This window comes from Pithys albifrons, chromosome 4 (genome assembly GCF_047495875.1).
Source record: "Pithys albifrons albifrons isolate INPA30051 chromosome 4, PitAlb_v1, whole genome shotgun sequence".
In the NCBI taxonomy this organism is placed as follows: Eukaryota; Metazoa; Chordata; class Aves; order Passeriformes; family Thamnophilidae; genus Pithys; species Pithys albifrons.
Genome location: NC_092461.1, coordinates 46513859 through 46540235, shown reverse-complemented (window position 1 = coordinate 46540235; position 26377 = coordinate 46513859). Strand labels below are relative to the sequence as shown.

The following is a 26377-nucleotide window of genomic DNA, read 5'->3' as shown; positions in this document are numbered from 1 at the left end:
GGTTTGCACAAAAGCGCTGCATGACAGCAAGAACAACTGGCCTAGAAGCTTACACAGGAAAAAGTGTAAGAGAAGCTGCTTGCAGAACCAGAGTGCCTACTGAACATTCTGGTTACTAAAACCTAATACTTTCCAGGAAAAAAGTTTAGAGAAACAATCATTAATTACATCCCCAACCCACAAATATCCCAGTTCTACCTATTCCTCTACAGTCCCTTAGGAAGTGGTACAACACTTCCAAATTATGAAGATACAGTTTTTGTCCCTTGCTTCCCGTTCTCTTTTTAAAACTGTGAGCATTGCAGAATTAGACTGTGACACAATGAGAAGTCAGATTAAGTCACCTGCTGGAAGCCATTTCCATTGCTCTGCTGTATTAAAGTATATTTTAAAATAAGTTATTTGTATGTATATTAGATCATAAATTAATTTAGACTGGAAGGTGCCTTTGAAGGTCCAAGTTCAACTTCCTCCTCAAAGCAGGTCTACATCTATTGGGATGGTCAGGTACTTATGGATCTCCATAGGTTGAGATTCCATATCCTCTCTGGGTGACTGGTTTCAGAACTTGACCATCTTCAAGGTAAAAACCTGAAAATATTCTTTTTCACTCCCACTTAAATCTAATAGAAATTCCCACATTTCAATTTATGTCCACTGCCACTAATCCTGCCTCCATCCACCCTGAAGACCAGTCTTGCTGTGAACTCTCTCATCAAAGGGATTGAAAACAGTAAAAACTTGTCTTAGCCTTAAGCCTGAACATTACTGAGTGCTCAGTTTCTCCTTTCCCAGCCAACATGGAATTTTAGACAGTGCAGGAGGGTTGGCAAGTTAAAACAACTTTACACATGTAGATGAAACCCAGAATTTAAGCAGTGAAGGGGAAAACAGGTACAGAGTTGAAATAAGGCAAAGGTGAGTCACTGATTTTTCCCTTCAACATTAAATACAGAATATTTATGCAGAAAGTGTCTCTCCCTTTCCAACATCCTCATCACCTCAGTGATCAGTAATGGTACTTGATAGAATTCTAAAAAAAGGATTTTTGATTTCCTCTAGAAGATGCTATGGTATGTTCTGCAGTGCAAAGGTGCTAAGAAAACCCAGGGAAGTGTGAAACAGTAGATGAAACCCCCATAAACTTAAAAGGTCCCTTCTAATTCCAGTAGTTGAACAAGAGTTTTGCTCTCTTATGTTTGCATCATTAATCTTAAGAACTTCAGATTTCAGAATAAAAGCTTTAAACCATATGCAGCTTTTATTCATCAGGTCTTTTATAATCCCCACTCTCAATCAAAAAACTCTCAATCAAAAAAACTCTGCTCCATAAAATTTACAACACTGGACAAGATGAAAAAACAGGAAAGGAGATTTGAAACAGGAAAGATTACAAAGCAAGAACATAGAGGTCTATTCTACATGTTGACTATGTTAGGTGTAGTAAGTAGGCTACTTCTTCTGTAACAAAAACATGGAAGTGCAGAAAAAGATTTTGGTTTGACCAAATGTTCAGTGGGGATCCATTTGTTTGCACTACCCGCTTTTAATTTTTTAAAAATGTGATATTTCAAATAGGTAATAAAAAGCTGTAAATCCCTGCTTCCAAACTCAGACAGCTCTGAAAGCAATAGCATCCTTTGGTATAAACGAATCCAACAGAACTGACATTTATATTTTGCAAAATGTGACCCAAAATGATGTAGAATATTATGATGCTAAAAAGCCCCATGAGGATGTATTTAAGTCAGACACACAGACTGTTAAAAGTAGCCAATTTTATTCAAATAATGTTAGTGCTAACATGTAATTACCTTCTCTCAAAAAAGTTACATATTTATGTTGTTTTCAGTCAAATAAACTGATTTCTTCCCACTGCAGAAATATTTCAATAGAAGCCAGAGTCTTGAGTAGCCCAGTTAGGTGCCTAAAAATGAATAAATAAGGATTAGAAAAAAATACTGTGTTATCTAGCATTTACTGAAATTTGTAAGACATTAAAGATTTCCAACACTGTATATATAAGCTATGAAGTGAGGATGTTGTTAATTAGTAAAGGATATCCTATAAGTTTAAAGCAAGTATTGATATAGCAGAAATATATACTGTAATTAAGTTAAACAGTTTAGGTCCTCCAAGCTAGTAGTTTCAAAAACAAAAAAGTTCTAGAAGATTCCAATATAAATCTAAATAATTTTGCAGCTATATTTTTAAAAGAAAATAACAGCACATAAATGTCACATGACTTCCTGTTAACAGAATAAACTAATGAACCACTGCTTGTTCAACTTCCATTAGTATTTCAGCCAAACAGTGACGAACCCAATAAAACTTTTAATGTTTAAGCTCTTTTACTGTGTGGTTTGTTTTGTTTGGCTTTTCTTGTCTTAAAAGATGTATGGCTGGGTCCCCAGTGGACCTCAAAGCCATCCACCTTAACAGTGTCCTCCCTCATGGAGCTTCTAATATTGTAATGTAGAGGGAGGCAAAAGCAGATGATCTTGCCAACTTTCTCGTTTTCACCGATTCTGCTTAAACTTTTCAGTGACTAATTATATTCTCTATTCATTAAATAGGTTTAGCAGTTATGGTTTTGCACAACTCCTCCCCCATGTTCCAGTCTTAAGCACCATTCATTCTTCTTTCAATACTACATATGCACATACAGTAAAGTACGATCCACTCAGAAAAAGTAATACAACTGCTTTCCCAGGTGTCACACTTCAATCTGCCTTTTTCAGGTGGTGAAGGAGACCATTTAAAGGAAGTAGATCACCAAATGACAGAAACAGTTATGTGACAAAAGAAGTTGTCTAGTGATAAGGAGGAAGGCAAGAAGAAAGCAAGAACCACTATTTAATTCTCACCATAAGAAAGTAAATAGTTTCTAATTCAGTTCCTAGTGTTACAGCTAGAAGTAGGTACATCTGATAAATAAAGGCAAAAATTAAGAATTATACTTAAACTGATCTCTCACAAAAAAAGACAGCAGGAATTCAGGAAAACATAGCTTTTACCAACCTCAGATCTACCACTCTGATTCAGTTTCTTCTCAATGTTCATAGCCAACATTTGACTACGAAAAGACAGGCTTTTGGTCTTTTCAATCACTTGTTGATAAGGTGAGACTGCATTGTTGCCCATGACTACATGGCCCTAAAATCCAGCAAAGACAGAAGAAATTTAACAATCACTCATAATGCAAAAGCCTTTAATGTAATGCTCTGCTTCCAGAACTTTCACAGATCATCTTACACACAGGATCAAAACACAATAAATGAAGTCCACTACACTTTATATAGAAACAAAAAGCTCTGGTTTCTACTGTTTGTTTTTCTTTGCCCATTAAGTAAAAGAAATATAAGGAAAAAGTCAACAAATTCACTTAAATCCATCTGACTTTACATTGAAAGAGATGAGGCTTAAGATTAGGTTACTGTAAGTGTGGTTAGGCACTCAAACAGATTGCCTAGAGGAGCTATAGATTCCCCATCCCTGGAAGTGTTTAAGACCTGGTTGGATGGGGCTCTGAGCAATCTGGTAGTGTGAGAGGTGTCCCTGCCCATGGAATGGGGGTGCAACTAGATGATCTTTAAGGTCCCTTCCAACCCAAACCATTCTATGATTCTGTGATTCCATATACAGTCTTACCAGCTTTGAATCCAATTTGGCATCTAATCGTGCATTTCGGATTAGATTGACAATCCATCTTTCCGCTTCTTCAGGAGTCATATTTAGTTTATCTGCCAACATACTAAAAGATAGCAAACTTATCAAACGCTGAAGCAGAACCTCTCCGTAGGTACACATGACTAGGGACTATGGAACACCAATTAACACAAAATTTGGCACAGTTCAAGATTAGCATTCAGTAAATATCACATACCAAAGAAGCTTATTTTCATTTGACTTAAAATGACTTTAAAACTTCCATACATGCTCTCCTCTACAATTCCCAACCTCACTGTTTACACTGTAAATAAGAAATTCATATTCTGAAGTACATAGTTACTCATTCATAACTGCACCATAATGCATTTAAATCTTGATGAGCACAATTTTCATATATTCCTACAAAAATCTTGCCTATATGAACATTCTTTGTTTTCATGCAAGTAATTTCACCATTAACATAAAACCATCATCATCATTATAAAACAAACAACTGAATTGCTTTTATTCTTATTTAAATGCAGTCAAGAAAGTTTAGATTAATTACTCAGGGAAAATGTTTAGCAAGAAAACTTCACTCTGAAGTTCAGGAACAAGAGCCATGAGACAGAGCTCTGTGATGTGACAGATACACTGTGCTCAAACTACTTGCAAGTCAAGGAAGGAAGGTGGAGGAGAGCAGAGAAAGGAAAATTCTTAATGAAACCAAGCACTCTCGTCCATGAATAATTCTTTCTAATAGCATTTCCTGTGGCTTTCCAGCTAACTCCTTCAGCTTCCTGCTGGCAGTTGGCTCATACCAGGCATTTGTAACGCTCATTCTTCCATCAGCTTTCAGACTAAGGTAACAAACATGAGGTAAGCGCTACAGACAGGACCAAAGAGCCAGCTGGATACGCTGAGTTGCACAAGAGGTTAGTTTCTCACCATTTTACAGGATCTTGCTTAAACATACTTTTCTCCAACTCAAGAATTGATTTTCTTCTTGCTGATTATTTGTGTCAAGCAGATACTTTGTAATCTATCAGTTGTTAGCTCATCTACCTGGCTTGACTGCCAGTATATATGCAATCTTCTCTCCTATACGGTATTGATATCTCACCCTTCTCCCAAATATAAAAGTAAATTCAATTTTTTGTAATAGATAAACATGAAGAGGGGTGAATAAAGGACCAGACTTGCATTGACTCACTTCAGCAAAATCACACAACAAATGAGTAACAGTGTCTGACCTGGTGGGAAGTAAGGGGAAGCAAAATCCAAAATCTCAGCCGATACTGTTCCAGTAAACTGTTAATCTGAGGTTGAATCAACAATTGTGAATGCAAGTGAGAACAAATACCAGGGATGTAAATTTTTCTGGAATTATTGGTCATCTAGGCAGGACATGAGGTATTTAAATAGAAAAAAGCCACAAACTGCTTTACTACTCCAAATCAGAGATGTTAAGCACTTGACTTGACACTAAAAACATTTCAAACTTAAAGAATATGGGGGGGCAAGTGTGGAGTGTGTAATTCTCATACTTCTCTTTTAGAAATATAACAGGATGCAAATAAAATAACACTTTTTCCAGATGCCACAGAAAGGCTACTGCCACTACACTGGGGAGTAACCAACATAGATTGGGAATCACAGTATGGAACCTCCACTCTTGGAGATAGTCAAGAATCAACTAGTCAAGGCCTTAAGTAGCATAACAGAATATTGCAGTGGGTCCTGCTCAAAGGTGTAATTGGATTCACAGGATTAAGCCAGGTGACTTCCTGAGGAGGTCCCTTCCACCTACTGCACCTGTATTTTTCTTTAACATAAAATCCCTTTGTTAATGGGAGGGAAAGAGGGTACAGACTTCTAAAGAGTCATTCCAAGTCAGAAATTATAAAGTATTTTATATCACCTATCAGATAATTCTACCTTTTTCTCTTATGTCTAAGTTTTACTGTTAGCTCAGCTTCTTCAGAAGTGGCTTAAAAAAAACAACAACAAAAAACCCCAAAAAACAAAAACCAAAAAGAGCTAACTGAACAAACATTAAGTATATATGCAGAAACACAACAGAAATAACACCTCTGTACAGGTGGTTTTTTTCAACCACATTTATCTGGAAAAATTAAAAATCATGGAATGAAAATGGCAGAATAAAAAGGATATAAAAATATATTTAATTTCAACTTCTAGCTTTGAGACTTAAATGAACTTAAAATTATAATATAACCAAAGTTATTGGGTAACAACTATCTTCTATTGAAAATCTTCTAAAACTTTATCATGCCTTGACACAAGACATGACCCTCCTCCGGCACTTCCGGCAACTGGATTTCATTTTAGGGTCTCTTTGCAGGCCTACACTGAAGCAGCCAGTACTATCCTAAGTCCATGGCTGTACCACATGGAGGTACTTGCCTGGTAAAGTAATACATATGGCCAAGAAAATATTCTCAATACTTCCAGAGTAAATGTACTGAAGATCTATCCTGATTACAATTCTGTAACAAACACTACTATTCTCCTATTGCACTGTCAGAGTATGTATCTAATACTCTGAAGAAATACAAACTACAGCTTAGTCTCACATATGTTGAACAGTTCAAGTAATTGTGACACATTTAGATTTACATATACACACAAATACCATTAAGGAACGGGTGCAACAAGAGTTGCATTATAGGTTACCATTGTTTATAAAGATTGCCACCTTAATTCAATAAAAATAAGTGAATTACAATGGAACATTTTTACTAGTATTGAAAGAATAGTCTACCATTTCGAGTCACAATTAATTTCAAAGGGTAGTTTCTCCAAAACAGCTGTAAAATAGTTTTTTGAATAGCTTCTGTCCCTCTGTTTTATAAGGAAATTCACTTATATGGGTCATGCTGGAGCAACTGTTATTTTTCATTTAGTTAAAAGGCAACGTTACTGAACTCCACACATCTTTCATATATGAACCAGTCCATCTTCTATATGGTTTTCTTGGGTGTGCAGTACAGAAGAGGAATGAAGCACATTCAGCTCTTAATTTAAATACAGGCATATTAAACTAACCAAAACATATTCAGAATTAACTTCAACTATTATTCCCTGTTAAACATGATATTTCAAACAGTAAACCAAGTGCAGGATGATTTAAGATGTATAAATTTTAACTTAAAACTGATAAAGCAACTATCTTCTTTGGAAAAATGTCAGCTGCCTAGCAGATATTAAGTAGTTAAAAAAATAAACATACATTTATTTCCCATTTAATATAAAGAATAGCAGGTTTCCCACTAATTGTTTTCAAATTCATTCTCAGTAGCTAAATAGTACTTATCAAGCACTGTGATACAACCTTCTAGTTTTCAGCTCCAGGAAGGGCAGTGGAGATCACTTGTGGACAAAGAAATGTTAAGAACTATGCCTCAGTCAAACACCCAATTAAAACATTTCAGCTGGCTAATTTCTTCAAAAGCAAGTCTGAAATGCTCTAAGAAATACTTACGCACCTCACTCAATCAGCCCAAATCTCGTGGTTGTTACAGCTTGCAGAGAAATGTAAGACATATGTCCACTATTGGAAACAGTGTCCTACTGAGATACACCTCATTATTGATAATTGATTCCATGTGAGAGGAATACCCGTATTAGTCTGAGACAAAAGTCTCAACTCAAAATCTATCACTTGTCTCAGAACAAATTATAATGCTTACAAAATAAGAGCACTGATACCTATATTTAGGAATCACTTATACAACAAGGATGGCCAACCACACTATTTTTTATCATATTTAAAGTTGAAATACCACACAGCACAAAAATATGACTTGTAAAATGAGCAATAAACACTAACTAAATGACAATCACCTACCATAAACTTTGGTTTGTTAAAGCAAGCTCTATTTCTACCATAATGAATCACTGGTATGTTGCCCACAGTTTATCAGTATCTTCTGACAACGACTTGAAAAATACTTAACACACATGCTTTAGAATCTTTGCTCATTGACTGGAGACAGGTAAGAGAAGCAGACTTCTTAGAAAGATATCAAGTCTCCAGTTAAAAAAGCCTGAACATCAAGTTTCATTGAGAACTTGTTCTTGAATGTGTGCAGTATTCACAGCACTAAAAGTAAGTTATAAAAAATAGCAAGACACTACACTGTGTTTTCTACTTCCCAGAAATTCATCCTTACATTTTTTCTTCCAAATACTTATCCAAACCCTTTTCATGCCTGTGTGCAGTCATCTGCTTAAAACATTAGCCCTGTTATAGAAATGCACATTAAGTATCGAAAAGTTCTGTTCATACCATCTAGTTTCATTTCTTGTTATGACTATGCTTAAAATCCAACACCACAGCTGATTAAAATGCTCCAATTCACTATTTCCCTTCTACATCAAAACCACTGACTATTTTAAGCTGATACAAAGGATAATATGTATTTTCCAAAAGTAAAGAAGACTAAATTCACCCAGTGACTGGAGATTAAAAGTAGCAAGAATCAGTCCCTTCTCCAACTCTATCTATCCATAAAAAAGCTACCCTTCCAAAACTAAGACAACTTTCTCTCAAGTCCTTTTCTTTTGAAACTAGGCAGTGTTAAATCACTTCCTCAGAGGATTGTATGCACACATTTGCTCTGGATGCAGACTGGTAACAAGACTCCATTGATCTTGATGAACTTAACAGTCCTAATTTTTGTTTCTCAAGGATCTCTGCATTGTTCTCTACCATTGAGATTTTTATAGCATTCAGAGTTTCTCTCTTCACTTTTTCCTTTTAAACTTAAGTGATGTGGAAATATGGGGAACGTGGCAAAGGCCAAATGGAAAGAGATCTCAAACACACATAATGTCTTACTACTTAGCATTTGTTTTGGGTTTTTCTGAAGAGACATCAGAGCTGATCCATTTGAACAGTTTGGATTTATAAAATTAATCTGAGTAAACAACAGATATAAGAACATAGCCCTTATAGCTGGCTCATTCACTTTGTGCCACAGGGAAGGACATCCATTGTTTTCTATTTAATTAATGAAAAAAACCAATATAATTCTTATTATTTTCAAAGAACATACCTATAAGACAGACATATAAATATAAATAAATTTAAGCAATGACTGTATTTGCAATTTACTTAATATCAACTCACTACATTAATGTGTGGAACTGAGCTTCAAATGAAGACAACAGGACTTTGGTGATGGTGGGTATGAAAGCTCTCATTAAACCCAGTAAAGATCCAAGTTAACACTATGGCAAAGTTTTAACGTGAAAGCCCTGCTTCTTTAGGGCATCAGGGTGGAGGAGAGAGGTTGTTTTGAAGTTAAACACTGTAATTCAACTTTAAATATGATTTTTGTAATTTAAGTATATAAAACTAGAAAGAAAACTATCCGAATGATATTTCAGTTAGGAGTTTATCTGACACCTGAGTATTTTACTACTAAAGTTTACACTGTTTGGAACACTGTCAACCATGACTGATTTTTCTGAACTGACAGATTTAAGACATTATCTTACCCAATGCTGATACACTGATGGATGCGACAGAAAGTCTCGAATATAAAGAGACGAGCATTCTCAATGAAGTCCTCAAGGCAGGCCACTAAGAAGAAATCATTCACAAGCACCTGCAAGTGTAAGCAGAAACGGAATACTGGAAATAGTAATTTGCTGGTAGACACTCTCAATAACTAAGATCAACAACAGCACACCCAAAACAATTATTGCTACATTCCAAGATGTGGAAAAAAGCGATTGATTAGCAAAATTTTTCCTTGTTTTGCATCTTACTACATTTAAATCGTACACTAACATGACCACTGTGGTCAGATTCAGGAAGAGAATAAGGCCTACTGTTGTCATTAACTCTACTGAAGAACTCTTCAATGCAAAATTTGACTCTGCACTCGTATTATTGTAGGATTCTTCTCTCAATCTGCAATTTGATCAGCATTCTCCACACCATGCAAAACAGCTTCCTTAGCAGTGCACACGTGTCTCTGATGTTCAGATTGTATGGCCACCAGCCCTACGCAGTGAAAATTATAAGCCTTGTTATTTACTCAATGAGGTAACTAATACCAATCAAAGGAAACAAACTAGGAGCTTTAAGAATTGGTACTAATGTTCAGTATTGGGGTCACCTTTTACTGGGGTAATGTAGATTAGCTTAGCAGCGGTCAGAGGAGGCAGAGACAACTCGGGCTGCAGTGTGATCTGAAGGCTCACTGAATACAAAGGACCTTATTTTTAGTAACAGCTTCACTTTTATCTACTCCTGCATGTAACATGCCAGTACACTATTGGTCAGTAGTTCACCCAACATACAAGGAAAGATTCCACTGGTTACAAGGCATCCACATTCTACAGGTGCCTCTCTGGTCCTTAAGGATGCATTCATCAATCACCTCAGACCATAAGAGAGCCATATACACACTGTCACCCCCACAGTTCACCTGATCAAAATACTAACTTTTACTCCATTCCAGCCAAGTGTTAGGTATCTTTCAACTGTTCATATTACATTAAGTAAGAATTATCCAAGAATAAGTATTTAACTATCTCAATGTTATTTCACATCACTTTTCACACATCCTACTGAAGCTGAAAAGATTCAGAAATTCATGACTCCAGGATGCTGTATCTTTCACAACAAAAGACAGATCTGAGCTTTTCTTCAAGTATTCCTCAAGCATTAATGGAAAACCTGAAGCTTAGCCAAATGCATGACAATTTATTTGCTTCTTGTTCTAGAACTTCTTAAATGTAACATTAAAGCTGTATCCTTACTGGTAAGACTCATTTAAGTGTTAGAAAATGAGTTGTCAAAAAACCCAACGCCACACAACCACGAATTAAAGCTCATCATAAAACATTGGCAATGGAATCAAACACCATTTCTAACAAAGTAGCTGGCCATTGTGAATTTTAGAGGTTTTTACTTAAAGGAAAATGAAACTTACTGTTTCACATTCTCTCAGCTTCTTCTGTGCTCCATCAAAATCAAAATTAACATACAAGCATTCCACAAACTCTGTAATAGGGTCCCTGTATGTGTAGGATTCCTGTCAAAACAAACCAGGAACAATAATAGAAATCACAGCCACGTGGTCACTTGAGTATTCCTTATATTCTTAAAAAAATTCAGAGTAGAAACAAGTCCATATATCACCTGAAAAAAAGAAAAAGTTGAACTTCCTAATTCCTCTTATAAAAGCTGCATAAACATACTTCCTACCACATTTGGTTCAACAAGCACCAGTGCAGTTCCACCTTCAGCATTTAATGGTGCAATCTTTGGATTAGCAAAGTGTCAAGAGACTAGAACTGGCTCTGTATCAAACATCCAAATTTCTAAAATATGGTAGAAAAGTCTTCGTATTCAAAGACTACTCCAATGCCAAATCCTTTATACATATATGGACAACATAGTTAACAAAAATGCTACTTTCTCACACAAAATACTTTCATTTATTTCGACATTGCTCAAGTTACTCAAACCTCTCAACTACCAGGCAGACGTAACATTGGATCTATACACAACTGTGTAAATTCAGATGCAATAAAACATTCCCTCAGGTGTCTCTAATGCATATTTTAAGACAGCTTAAATCAGTATCTGTCAATATCTGCTACAGCATACAGTAAAATCAGCAGATTAAGGGAGGTACTAGGAAAGATGCTTTCTTTATCAATCAATTATTTTTCCTCCCCCAAGAAACTGTACTTACAGGCTCATTATTTAGGTTTAAAATTCAGTTTTATGGGTAAATGTTTTTCACATCAAAATTGTACTTGTTAACCACATAATTAACATCCACTGTGCAAAATAGTTTTGGATTAATCATCTTTTATATTTAATAGAGATGATCAACAAACTGCTTACCTATCAGTTCAATAAACAATCACTTATAATCACTAGAGCAAACAGCCTACCACACAAGCAGTTATCCTGTTATCCTGTCTGATATGCTTTCAAATCTATAAAACCTCTACCACATCATGAGTTAATGTAACGAACCATAAACCAAAGCCCAAGTTGGTATTTTCAAGAGGAACACCCTAATGATCTTTTTTGTTCATATTGATAGTACAAGATAAACAAAAGTTGTGAAATATTACTTCAAGTATTAGAAGTTTATGTTACATTAAAGCTCAAGGCTACAATCAGATTTTAGATTAAAATAAAAGATGAGTTTCAACACTTTATACTAACTAATGGCTTCTCATGCTACTACCTTTTGTGAACACTAATGGTTAAAAACAGATTAAGGTGTCCTTAGAATTTGATTCATGCATTGATCGTGCTTTGCATAGGTAGTTACCTCAATGGCTCAAGTGGATATAACTGACTGGTAGTTGTAGTAACTGTGCACTCACATAGATATAGATGTACATACATACGTCTCCCCTCTCTCTCCATATATATATATATACATACACATGTCTACCATCCTCATTTAATTGTAATAATATAACAATTTCCAAGAAAATACAGGTGAACACAAATCAACACATACAATTCAATGGTTTAAAAATGCAAGAAAGAACCCTTAGTCACACAATTCCTTGTAGGGATGGCTCAAAAAGAAGAATCAGATCCAAAGCCACTTCATGTATCTCACTGAATTTTCTGCATTTAATCATACAGAAATAAAATAAAAATGAGTGCATACTCTATTGTACTCATTGCTCTTTTACACGAAAGAAGGAAAAAAAAATACTGTCCTCCCACTGACTGACACGTTTTACTTCAGTGAAGAAATCAGTTTACTAAAAAAAAACAAGTATCAAAACACCTTAAGTCATAAGCCAGGCATATATTATTAGAAGAAAGTTATTATGAAGTCTCATTAAAAAAAGCAGAAAGTATCAGATACTTCAAACCTTACCTGCTGAATAACCTTGACTAAATCTTTGAGCACTTGTCTACGTTTACGAACATCCTTATTTGTTATGACTGCAGTAGTCAAATATCTGAGGATATGTGGGCACATGGTCTGAATTGCATTGAGATACCTGGAAAGAAAAAATACAGAGAAGATGCAGGACACAAAGGTGTACCGAAGTTTGCTCACGACATTAAATCAGGAAGAGCTGTTGACTCCCTCAAAGGCAGAGGGGCCCTGAAGAGAGATCCTGACAAACCAGAAGGCTGGGCAATCCCTGGGACAGAGCAACCCTGAATATATGAACAGAGTGGGGAAGGAAATGCTGGAAAGCAGTGCCATAGAAAAGGACCCGGAGGGGTCCTGGTCAACAGCAGTGCCCTGGCAGCCAGGAGGGCCAACCGTGTTCTAGGAGGCATCAGGCAAAGTACCACTGGCTGGTCGAGGGAGGGGATTGTCCCACTCTGCTCTGCACTGGGGCAGCCTCACCTGGGATATTGTGTGCAGTTTTGGGCACCACAATATAAGAAACATATAAAACTATTACAGAGTGTCCAAAGAATGCCAAAGAAGATGGTCAAGGGCCTTGAGGGGAAGGTGTACGAGGAGTGGCTGAGGGCACCTGGTCTGTCCAGCCTGGAGGGGACTGGTCCGCAGGTTCCTCACAAGGGGAAGCAGGATGGAAGGCACTGACTGTCCTGTGACCAGCGACAGGACCCAAGGGAACAGCATGAAGCAGTGTCAGCAGAGGTTTAAGGTTGGATATTAGGGGAAGGTTTTTCACCCAGAGGGTGCTTGGGCACTGGAACAGGTTCCCCAGGGAAGTGAGTCACAACACCAAGCCTGACAGAGTTCAAGATGTGTTTGGACAATGCTCTCAGGCCCATGGTGTGTCTCTTGGGGATAATCCTGTGCAGAAACCTTGGGGGTCCCTTCCAACTCAGGATATTCTTTCTCAGTCTTAAGCTGTTCTAGACTCCTAGATCTACATATAAGTCAGTCCTGTCACAAATATAGTGTTACAATTCTTATTTTTAGTCTCAGCTTTTCCTCAAGAATAGTTATAGAAACAAAATAGGGCAATACTTTCCCCTGCAGCCCTAAGCTCAACAAGTTTACGTATTCATCATCTGCCTTCATTCAGATCAAAGAACTCCCCCATATAGTACAACACAACTTACTGTGGCTGATAGAGAAAAAGGTCAATGATATTGTCTCTCCCTTTAGGATGATTAAAAAACACAAACAAAGACCAGTGGATGAGCCACGTTCTTTGCTGAAGAGACTGCAGCGGAGAGCTGACAGACTGAAAGAAAATGTAACATTAGTTTAAGTCAAATACAACACAAAGTTTGCTTGAATACTAATCCATAAACCTGTAATTGCTCAAAATTTTATGATTTTCCACTATCTCCTTGTGACTATCATCACTCTCAGCCCGAGTTTGACCTCCAGTTTTTTTAACTTGTCATCTCAATGATAAATCTCCTGAAAGTCATAAGTAAAATGATTTTTCCAGTATTCTATTCCAAATAATTTGCCAAAACTTGCATTGTTACAGCAAGAGCAGAGATTTTAGCTCTCCAAGACCACCATACTAACCTATATTATTACTTCCCTTTTTTAATTCTGAATTTTTTTCTTGCATTCCCTCTTCAGATGTGATTGAGAAACTACTCTGCTTCTGCAGGCTTTCTGTTTTAAGTTTTAAAGCCTCACGAATGCTTTTTATTGCCCTACACCCTCTGACAATGATGAAACACCATAATCACTTTCACCCAACAAATAAAAACGTAAATAACTTCATTCAAATCAGCCAACAATGCACAAATAAGGGTCCAGCTCCAAGTAGCTGTATGCGCTCAAAATTTCAGCAGCACTTCAAACAGACTGCAAAGCAACATGTTGAGAATGAACTGCACAGCAAGCAATCACCACTCCAAAGAGCATGACAACTACTATGATTATATCCTAAAATATCTTGGAGTTTAATGCATGAGTCAAATAGTCTATTACAACCATATAGAGTCAAAAAGATGACAAAATTACAAAAGAAAATTTATTAACATTACTTATCTGCCACACAGACAACAACAGAGGGACACCAAAAACCAAAATACCTCACACCTTTGTAAGGCTCTAGTTCAGGAAACTAAAACTGTCCCATTTCAGATGCAGCCCATGAGCAAAGAGGAACACTGAAAGGTCCCTAATCCTTTCAGTTGCTCTCAATTAGTACTGCAGCCTCTCTCCCTGTGTTCTTGGTGCTCATCTGAGCTCAGGAACCGGTAAGAAAGCTGAATAGCTGAACACTGTTTCAAAACATAAGCTGTCTTACATTTTTGTCAAAAGCTCCATCTTTAGGAGATAATAACATAGCTTATTTACATGCATTTTATTCTTTACAGAAAATGAATAGTTAGAAGTATCTGAAATTTAAGCAAACAATTTCACACAGTGACACCATGACCCTAAAACACATCCTTAAGACTTTTTTTTGTTTACTGGAAAAAGATTTGAAGACATAGCTTCTTTTTAAGGTATTGAGAGGGAAGAAAAATTTGAAAAGAAGGCTTCATTATTTCTTCACAAGCACCCTTCGACTCTCCCACTGCTAATAAGAAAGTATCAAGTGAAAAGGTGGTAAACTGCTCCTAAACAAGACTACAAGTAATTTATAATAAAATTTGCATACTGGTACCTCCAACTTCTCACCTCAATAACATGACTAAGATTTTACTTACGTTATTATCTATCGTCTCCTTTAGTCTCGTGAGATCTTCCATGGCTGCATCCCAATTCTGCATCAGGATTTCAGACGCCAGTTTTCCCCAAAGAGAACTCAAAGCATTTCTGTCTGTTGCTGGAACCTATTTTTAACAACAGTAACAAAATCACACTCTTAGAATTTTTTTTAAAAATATTATTTAAGTTTAAAATTAAGAAAGGTATTTTCTGGCAGTATTTTTAATTTAAAAAGTATCAAATCTGCATGGTCCTAACTTTGCCAATTAAGTGTTCTTTAAAAAAAAATAAAACAGCAGTTTAGGCATAGAAAACAGCAGTAAAGCTTCTGAAGTAGAAACTAGGAAATTCTGTCAAAATAAAGCTCCATGCTGCTGCAGTGTAAGTTAAAAAAAAAATGAAATGGCTGAGAACCAGGTAACACACTGGTTCCAAAACAGCTTTTTTTTCCCCACCATATAGAACTGCTTCTAAACTACTTAAACAAGGTTACTGCAAAGTAGATTGCTCAAGAACTCATGAGAGTAAGTAACCACCTTAAAAAAAACTAGCATTCCAAGTTCTTTCTGCTAACGCTGTGCCCAAAACTGTACTTGTTGCTGAAATGTTGGGTAAAACTGCAACATTGCAGCAGTGAATCTGTTTCCTGGAAGGGTAGCCCTAAGGTCAAGCTGTGTTAGTTTTATACAGGAATGAATTACACTAGGTCATTCACAGTGTCAAATTCTCTTCTCAGACCAGTTACAATAGTTCTTTCATAGATTATATTTCATCACACAGAACTTTAAACAAATCTTTCCCCGTCAGAATTAGTAACAAAGTCCTATCTATACCAAGCTATTACCAGCACAAAACCAATAATTTTTTTTAAATTAGTGACCTGCGCTATAAGAATATAACACTGAGCCCAGACTTAAAGCATGAAGTAATAGGGAGAGCTGCCCATAAATCTACATATGCAACTTTCATTTCCCTTCTCAGTGCATAAAATGAACCTGTAACACTGAAAGTTTAGTTTCAGCATCAAAATTTAGACTAAGAATTCAACTCATTCCTACTTTAAACCCTATTCTTCTGATTGAAGGTACATTTCCCAATTTCTCTAATTATAGTGAATTACAGGAATTATTCTGTTTTACTCCAGTAGTATCTCAAGGAGTTAAGATTACTTGTAGATGGGAATAGAGAGTAGACAGCAAGAAAAGCATCAACATATGAATCAGTACATGTTTTCAGGAATCACTCCACATGTCCAGAGACACACAGTTTGGAAGTCAGTATCTTCCAGACAACCAAGGTGCCCATTTAGCAGATACTTTCACTTTAAGAGGTTCACATGTTCTGTGTTGGTTCCAAATCACAAAACTAGTTAATCTGTTTACAATAACCGCTTTCAGGTACTGCAGCTGTTCTAGCTACAGTATCTGGATTTCCAAGCTGTTACCTTAAATTTCCATTTGTAAGTAATACAACACATTCACTGACCACCAACAATAAATTTACTGTGTTGAGATTCTTACAAGACATTAAATCTTCATTCTCAAAATTCAGTTCCACCAGTAACAAATGATATGGATTACAACAACATGAAAAGAATTGCTTCAGAGATGATGGATCATTTAATCTGTTTACATTTCCTAGGGAGATGACTTATGTTCTTAAATGCATCACAAAATTCAAGAGAAGGCAGATGAGAGTTCTGATAAGAAGCTGGCAGTCCACCATTACCACCAATTACATTAAATCCACCTGCAAGCTTCTCACTACTGTTGATTACATCTGTGCACAAAAAAAAGTATTCACAAAAGCAAGTATTCATCTGCTGTATTCCAAAATTGTTACCACAAGCCCTACACATTTGAAGAACAATTCTGAATTCAGCTTGAAAATAACAGAATTGCTGGACAATAGTAAATATTATTAACAATTATTGCCAACTTTGGTGCACAGTAATTGCCTCAAAAAGCTCAAAAAAGTATTATATTCAAAAAATACACACAATTCAGTGCTGCAAGTATTTAATTAAAAAAACATCCAACAAACAACCACAAAACTAAACCCCAAACAAACAACCAACCAAAACTTACCAGAACCCTAAAGAAGTAGAGATACTCTGCAGCTCCTGAGTAATTACCACACTCATACTGGAATTTTGCATACCTGTAGAGTGTATCCAGGTACTCCTGCCTAAACTGAAAAGGAATACAATAAAAGCTTTTATTCACCAGGAAAAAAGAAACATGCTATCACAAGCCAATTTTTAGAGCAAGCTTCAAAATCTGTAGTTTTTCCAAAGACATTGTACACAGGAAAACACAATAGAAAACTATTTACTCTCAATCCATGCCACAGAATGAAAGATTAAACCAAAACCAGAAAAAGGTGAAATTGTGCATTGCAAAGTAAAGCACATCTTAGTTACACAAATCCAACTAACATTAAATTTCAGCTTTGTTTGGATAAAAACTGAAAGTTCAAAGGCATATATGAGTTAGTAATAGGAATTTTGCCTATTAGTTACACTGACAGGAGACAGGGCAAAATACAAGTCCATAACTGCTCAAAGCTGACAGCTGTGAGAGAGGTTGGGTAGAGATACTTGGAACTGAACTCAACAGATAAAAAACTTACCCCATGCTTCTCAGCTAAATAGTCAAACAGCATCCGACCATCTCTATAATAAAAGGATATTAAGTGTTTTTACAAAGCAAACTGATATTTACCGTGCAACAAAGTACACAATGCAAGACAATTTTAAAGGTAACGGAAACAAAACTGAGTATAAATTTAAAGTGATATTCCTTCACTTGTTGGTCAAAAGCAGCTGCAGAAATATAGAGCCATCTATTCCTAAAGTGTTATTGTTTCAAAATCTTAAAATTATTCTAATTTTAAATAAAGAATGGCACCTGCAACAATAACTACTGTTACAGGGTGGAAGGCTGTTTAAACTTTGGTAGCATCCTTAGCTTTTGGTATGACAGTTAAATTCTGAATTAGAGCTCTTCCCACTTTCATGTTCTAATTTGAGAGCAGTTACTCTGGACAGCCTGGATTTTAACAGGAAAAGAAACAGCAAAGACTCAAGTAAACAGAAGCAGAAAGGAAACTTATCCCACTGTTAGCACTGAGATACAGTGGTTAGCAAGAACCTGAACACAAAATTATACAAAATAACCATACTAACAAGCTCTAAACATCTAATTCCCCCATGATCACATCTCTGAATCACTATTTTTTTATTCAACATTAATACTAAAATGACAAGCAGTATTATCTAGATCAAAGGAAAGTTTGAGCCTCTAGAACGCAAGCCATAAATTCCTTGGGACAAAAATACAGCAAAAAGCAAATGCAAGGGAGTATTTCCCCATTTACTGTGAAGTCAACTGATGGCAAAGACATGAGTATGTTTCATTAGAACTTATGCTATAAGATTCTATAAGGAAATTGACAAGTAAGCCAAGAATGACAATCCCTAGTAATACTTGTGAAAGCAAGTAAATAATCACATGGATTTACTCCAGTAGAACATAGTTGAAGAATGAGGAATACTTAGTATTCCTTTAAAATTTTAAAGTCAACATCCTCCAACTGTTGCTTACAAAAGTGAAGTGTTTTGGCTTATTTGGGAAAGAATTTCTACCTGCAAAGTCTCCTTTACACATCATGTCCCAGATTTTGATATTCCAAGCAGTGCTGCCATGGATCAAAAGCTGTGATCGAAAGCCCTGATAACATGTAGCTCTGAACTGACAGAGATTCCATATCATCAGTGTAAAAGGCAAAGAATTAAAAGTTGCTTTGTACTATTTACAGCACACTGCTCAAGGTCTAGACAGAAGGACATCTATCACCCTGATTCTGCTCATTACTATCTAACCCAAATAATCTGGATAAAAAAACTACTGGCCATTAACCAAAACCAGAGTTTCTGAGCTGTGAAGCTTCCAGACATTTTACGAAAAGAATCACATACCAGTTCTAAAACAAAAGTTGCTGCATGTGAGTAGTAGAGCTAATATTCTGGAGCACTAGGCAAGGTATATTCCATGCACTTTTTGACTCTATCTCTTGTTTTCAAACAAGGCACTTCTAACTTCAAGTAGGTACTACTGACCAATTTCCATGTATCAAAAGTGAAGTAACAGAGCACATTTCCCAAGAAATGCTGGCACTTGAGTAATTTCTTTTTGTAGGCCAAGTATTATTATAAAAGCTGGCTAAAAGCAAAGCAAGAATCAGACAAAATCTCTATACACTCCATTAGATCTGAATAGTTGTGATAACACAGAAGTCTTTCCTTTAAGACAATCCCAGTTAATAACTACAAGACAGTTAACTAATGGCAGTTGGGCCTTTCATCAAAGCTATACTTCCAAAAGTGAGTAGCTTCTGGCTTTCCATAACCCCAATTCATAAAGCAAATGCAATTCCTTTTCTTAATGTAACTATCTGACAGGAATTGCCACTCTGAATCAGATACCAAGGCAGCTTATTCAGTTAACAACATTTCTTAAAGCAGAAGCTCAAGTACATTCTGGTGATATCAGAATAGAAAATAAACTTTTTCTGATGTGCTACAAAGCTAACAGATCTCATGATTCCTACTGACATCTTGTTTTAGTGCACATTGAGACACAATACACTGCACCTCATCTTTTCTGCACTGACCAAGCTCTAAGTAACTAAATAACAAATTCTGAAAACAATGTGAAGAGTGGAGAAAACATTGTGGAGAAAAAAAGAGGGGAAATAAAAGAGAAATACATGTATTTGAAACAAAGTAAATTCTATTTACGTTCCTCCCCCTTCAGGGAACCATATTCTCCACGGGGTTTATTCCCAAAGGTATACTCATAAAGATTTCTGCAAACTAGAAAGAAGAGTTTGTATATTCAATTTTTTTCTAAGAAATTGCAGAAGTCACGTTACAGCTTTCCATATCAACAGATGCATAAAGCTTGCCAACAATAAACCTGAGTTTATTCAAAGTCAACTTGAACAGTAAGTGCTCTAGCTGGTGCAGTATGCTCGATTTGAAATCTTAGGGCAGGTAAGGCTGAAGAAAAGATCAAATTAATATTCTCGAGTTTGTCAGGCATATAAAACAGTTAAACAATGTTTCCTATGTAAAGGTAACAAGCAGTAACTTAGGCCAATACTTGCCCAGCCCTCTGCTGAAGGTGCAGTCACTCCCCAGTGACTGAACTCTTCTAGAGAGTCAAATTAAGTTTAGCCATGAAAGAACTCTCATAATCCTTAGATATAATGGGCAGACAACTCGTTTTACTTTCATTACTCCCATAAGCAAATTAAGAAGAAATTGGAAGTATCTTAAAAAGACTATTATGAGCATCATCTTACACCAACAAGTTGGGAACAGTTTGCTGGTGGGGAGAGTAAGAGGGAAGAGGACAGAACTCCTGAAGGCTCTGAGGCTCAACAGATGCTTATCCACAAAGCCTTCCAGACTAAGATGGCACCCCATAATCCTTCGTGGAAGGCAGAAAAGAGACTGAATCACTTTAGCCCATATTTCCCCTCAAAAAAGACCAACCCCCTTCAAAACCCAAATAAAAAAGCCCCTCAACCTCCCCCAAACCAATCTTGGCTGTGATTGGACTGCACTGAATGATGACTGTCACTTGTTCCAAGATGACTCAGGAACAATTATGATCAACAGATACGTCTTTTACACAGTAGGCAAAAGCACTGAAAAGAGCAAAATGTGTCCAGCAATATGAATTATCTGACCACAAGCACTACTTAAATACTGTATCAAAATAGAAGTGTCCTCCTTTGCAGTCGCTAGACAGAAAGCATTCCTATCAACAACAACTAAAAGGTACCAACAAGCCGTCCTGAGAAACCATGTTAGAAGTTACCTGGTGGACTGCATTTGTCTCGTGGTCTCTGGATCCTCAAACATCTTGACAATAGGTTCCGTTTCAGCCTGAAGCTGCTTCAGCTGTGCAACAACAGTTGTTCTCTTCTCACGCAAAGCTAAACACACAAAAAAAGAGATTTTAACATAATGTCTGAAGTTTTGAACTGCTGACTTTTGAACACATCTCCCAATTCCTACCTCATTTGTCCCCTCATCAAGTCACAAACCCAGAGGTATCTAACAATTCTTTGACTTAATAAAAAGCTTCTAACATTTTGCTCTTTTCCTCCTCCTCAGACCACTTAAGAGCAGGTAAAGCTGAAGCAGAGTCTGTATTAGACAAGGCATCTTCAGGCTTCCACTAAGGAAGAAACAGTCCTTTTAACTAAGATCACTTATTTCAAGTAAACTTGGAGAAAAGTAAACAGTCCCATCATACTATTCAGATTGATTTTCTTCTCACTGATGATCAGGTTCTGAAAGCACATTTACAGACTACTTAACTGTAAACTGACAGGGAAAAATTTCAAGCAGCTGAATCTCCAAAACTATAATTTTGAACACTCTATATGCTTCATAGGAACAGTAAGCCCTTTATGAAAAATTGGTAGAAAACACAACTAACAGTTCAGGGTGATTATTTTACACAGATCCAAACTTCCTCACCAAGTGCTACAATGGAATAAAATGAAGACTTAAATTCAGAAAAGTCTGTATCTTAAAAATAAGAAAGGGAAAAAATTCACCCTGACACTGGCTATGTGACACAAGAAACAAACAGGATCAGAGAAGCCAAAAACAAATACCCGGCAGAAAGTGCAGGAAAACATGAAAGCCACTCACCAGAACATCTGATGCCACAGTGAACCTATCAGATATTTGTGATTTGGCTACATAGGTATTTGAACAGGACATCCAAAGTGGCCAACACCATAACGGTGACCCAACCTATATCTAAGAACGACTTGCCTGATAGGAAGTGTTCCAATAAGGAGAAATTACCTCCAGCTTCAGTTGACTCTTGAAATTATAAAAGAGGAAGCGGAAACAGATGAAAGAAATACCATTCAGTTGACTTACTAAGAATACAAAAATTTTTTTCCTGTGACATCTCCTGGATGTGTAATTGTAAGTTGATCTCATGGAAAACAAGACAAAAGCAACTATAAATTGCGCAGGAACATTTCTAAGTATAACTACATTAACTGAACTTAGCTTTGAGTACTTTAAACGGAAAGGTCTTAAAAAAAACCCCCAGCATAAACTTCTAATGAAGCCAGTGATTCCACAAGAACCACCAGTCTGTACACACATTCTGACAGGTGTTGATACATAAGGATGGCACATCCCAGAAAGATCCCAGAGTAAGTTGAGACCTTTGCATAGGAAGTTGTGCAAGCAAGGACCCTGAACAACTGACTCCATGTGCAAGAACTAGCTCTGCTTATGTTAACTGAATAAAAGCCACAGATCAAACAATGGTAAGTCATCATAAAAAAAAAACCTGCCAAACCAATGGTGTAAAATCTTAAGATGTGTTTGAAAAGAGCATAAGAAAAACCTTACAAGTGTGGAAACTGCTGGTTTATAATAAAGCCCAAGCTCTCCCAGGGACCAAATTCATTCAATTTTCTTGTACCTGTGACCTTATAACCTTTTAGTCCTTAGGCAACCTCCTTAAATAACTGGCTATAATCAGAATACCAAAGACACACGCTTGCTATTTCTTGTGCTGTTTACGACTTTAGTATTTTACTCCTTATTTACTACTTATTTCCTACTGAACACAGTAATGATCTTGAACAGTTTAGAAAGGCTGAAGCAAGGAGAGAAAGAGGAGAGCCAAGACTTGGACTTCATGATCCTTGTGGGTCCCTTCCCTCACAGCATATTCTGTGGTTCTGTGAAACTAAACCTCGAGAATTTTTACAGCCTTGATACAGCCTGACATTTTTGATCAGCAGAACTGGTAAATAACCTGACAGCAAAGGCATCATTGCAACTGTTTCTTAGATTAGAGACATTCAAAACCCTGGTTCTCAATAAATGTTACAAGTCCACCCATCACTGCATATGTGCCCATTACACCATCTAATGCTGGTAAAGACCTGGTCAAATCACTGACTCCAAGGTCCCAAGTCTATCAGTTCTCTTCATGTCTTTCCAAAGAGGTGAACCGACACCTCTGCAGTTTAAGGAGCCTGGAAAAAGTAAGACCTAGAGGCAGAATGCAAAAGGATGACTGTCTCTTCCTCCTAAGCCACAGACAAGGCAGATTGTAATCCCCATAGTTTAGAAAAAGGTGAGGAATTACTCCAAATGAAAAAAATGGAGAAATGGGAAGACAGTGGATATTCAAAGACTAAGTCAGGAATAACAAACAGACAAAACAAACTAAAAAACAAGTCAGAAAAAAGAAACAACAGGAAAACAACTCAAAACCAAAGCAGCTATAAAGGATAAAAATTAGAGAAAGAAGATACCACAGATTTCTCCCCCTCCACAAATGTTTGTCAAGAAGATGGAAATTTAAGTAAACAGGAAAGTTCCCAAAATCATGGATAAGACAGTAATAGATTAAATTTTATATTCATTATAATCTTAAATATAATTTATTTTCTTCTAGACAAATATCAATTTATGTGTTGACAAAACTGAGGAAAACACACATTTTCAGAAACATCTTTCTCTCTCCAAAGTGTAAAGATCAGCCAGATTAATAGTTACTTACAGAGGAACTCCAGTCTTAACTAACAGCTGCTTTAAAGAAAGAATCTAATGACACCAAATCACTGTGCAATAATATTTAACTTGACAGATGAAAAATTAGGGCCATGCAACATCAGGCTACACCTTTAAAGAGCTTGGAATTTCTAAATCAGCATTGAAAACTACAGACATCACTCAAAGATGAAGTTCCTGACAGACCAACAAACCCAAACCTCCCAGGACTGGGGAATTCCATTTCTCTCAGTATTGTTAAGGCCAAAACTAAACAGTATTCCAGTTTTTGAATGCAACAAGGAAATTACCACTAGCTATCTGTTATTTTAGATAGAAAGGCTAAATGAGCAGCTTACCATGTGGAATTTCATCGGAATAAAGATTTTTGTACACATCCATAGCAAAATCCACCATGTTGGTATCACTGAGGAGATCCAATTTCCCTTGGAGTAGTTCTTTTTCATTGTATATCTGAAAAAGGAATTATTAACACATTTATTTGAATAACATTAAAGAGTTTCAATTCATATTAATTGGTTACTTTTACAGCACAGTTCATGGACTTTTGCACAACTGAATTGTTAAGAACATCAAATCTCACAGCTTTGTCATTAAGTGTGCTTACTATAAAGCATTACATTTTCCATCTTGGCAAGATACCAGAACTTCCTGCTACTTATGCAAGCAGGAACTTCAAAGACTAGTTAGAAGTTAAGTAGCATTACTATTGGCTTAGCAGGAACAGTAATTCCTATTGCAAAAATTATATCTGTATTTTTCAAAAGGATAAAACTTTTGTCATACTTTTCTTTTAAAGTACTGAATACTCTCCACAAAACAAAACTGGTTAAATTATTTTATTATTAACTAAAACTAGTTAAATTATTTAAATTAGACTGCAGATAATTTAATTTTAGCACAGACTAATCTAAAATATGTTGCTAGGTCTAAAGCATAAGAACAAATTTAGAGTAGCTGTATTTTTGGATGGTGTGCTTTTAAACTTGTCAAACTGTTAAGAGTTCCTACCCCATAGTTTAGCAGAAACCTGAAAATTGCTGTTAAGTCTTCAAAACGTAGGTGAGGGCCAAATCCAGAGTATTTCTCAAAAACACATCTGCACAAGAGCTGTATTACAACTCGCTACGCCACACTTATGGACATCTCAAATATAGAAGCTGCAAGTTTAATTGGGCTCTGAACATTGTATTATTCATGATTAACACTACAAAAATGTAATTTAGTTAACTTGAGCTGACTTACAAATGCTAAAAGAGTAAAAATGCCCCCAAGATGACAGACATTCACACACTAGAGGTGACAACTGGCTAGGTCACGTCTCAACATATGCATGGTCAGCCAGTTCATTTCTCAAGCCTAAAATAACATCTATTTTAAATTCAAAACTTACATCATTTTACACGTTTTGCTTTCATTTTACAATAGGTCAGACAAGCGCTTCAGATACTTTAGGCTAAACTCTCATCCGTCTACGCTACCTTCAAGATTATTGGGTTCTATGTAGCAGTGTAACTTCAAACTACATATGTAAGAAAACCAACAAGGGACAACTCTAAAAGGGACATGCATTTGCTTTCAACACAGATTTGCGATGACAAGGGTTACAAATTAATCAGTGGCACTGGGGCAAGCCCCCAGACCGCCCTGATCTCGGCGGCCGCGGGGCTGTCAAGGGTGTCCCAGGCTATGGGACTGCGGGTGCGGCTGCGATGGAGAGTTTTGATTCTTCCCTTCCCCGAACGTCAAGGGAGGGAAAGGCACGAGAAAGCGAAGAAGGAGCTCTACGCTGCCTCGCACAGGAGCGGCAGGAGCAGGGCACGGCTCCCCCCGGCTTCCTCTCGGCCCTGCTCCCGTCCCTCCCGGGGCAGACCCACACGCCTCACCCTCGACCCATGAGGCCCTCATCCCACGCTCCGCCCTGCGGAGGCCTCGAGTCCCTCACGGGCCGGGCCGGGCCCAGCCCGGGCGGCGCCCAGGCCCATGGGAAGCACCGGAGTCAGCTGCACGGCCTGCCGCTCTCCCGCTCCCGCAGACCGCTCTCCCGCCTCTAGGAGAGCCACGTACCTCCTTGACGGAGAGGAACTCCAACAGTGGGAAGACCAAGTGCCGGTCCAAGAAGTGCGCGATGCGGGTGGTCAGGTCGTACTCCGCCATCTTGGCGCCGGCAGAAGGGAAGCGCAGCGGCAGAACGCGGCTCTTGTGCGCGGTGCGCTTGCGCGGCCACGCCCTGCCCAGCGCGGCTGCGGCGACGCCTACGCAGTGCTGTCCGGGGCGGGTTAAGAGGGGGCGAGGGGGCGGGGCCCGGGGAGGAGCCAAAGGGGGGCGGGGGAAGCAGCGAATGGGCCGAGGCCTGAGGTGGCCCGTGCTGTGCCCCCCGTGTGGGGCAATGGCTGGGCTGAGGCCTCAGGGGATCCCTCCTGTATGGGGGCAGTGGCTGGGCTGAGGCCTC

The 26377-nt window shown here is 37.4% G+C and overlaps 1 protein-coding gene across 1 annotated transcript; it reads right to left on the bottom strand.

Moving 5' to 3' along the window:
- Window positions 1-1763: 1763 nt before the first annotated feature.
- EIF3E (eukaryotic translation initiation factor 3 subunit E) lies at window positions 1764-26130 on the bottom strand. Its single transcript, XM_071553985.1, has 13 exons — window positions 25993-26130; window positions 24264-24378; window positions 21182-21299; window positions 17925-17967; window positions 17381-17485; window positions 15293-15418; window positions 13730-13854; window positions 12552-12678; window positions 10623-10724; window positions 9178-9287; window positions 3652-3754; window positions 3022-3156; window positions 1764-1927 (listed from the first exon to the last, which is right to left on the bottom strand). The coding sequence occupies exons 1-13, from the start codon at window positions 26080-26082 to the stop codon at window positions 1889-1891; spliced, it is 1338 nt and encodes a 445-aa protein (XP_071410086.1). The 5' UTR covers window positions 26083-26130; the 3' UTR covers window positions 1764-1888.
- Window positions 26131-26377: the final 247 nt, after the last annotated feature.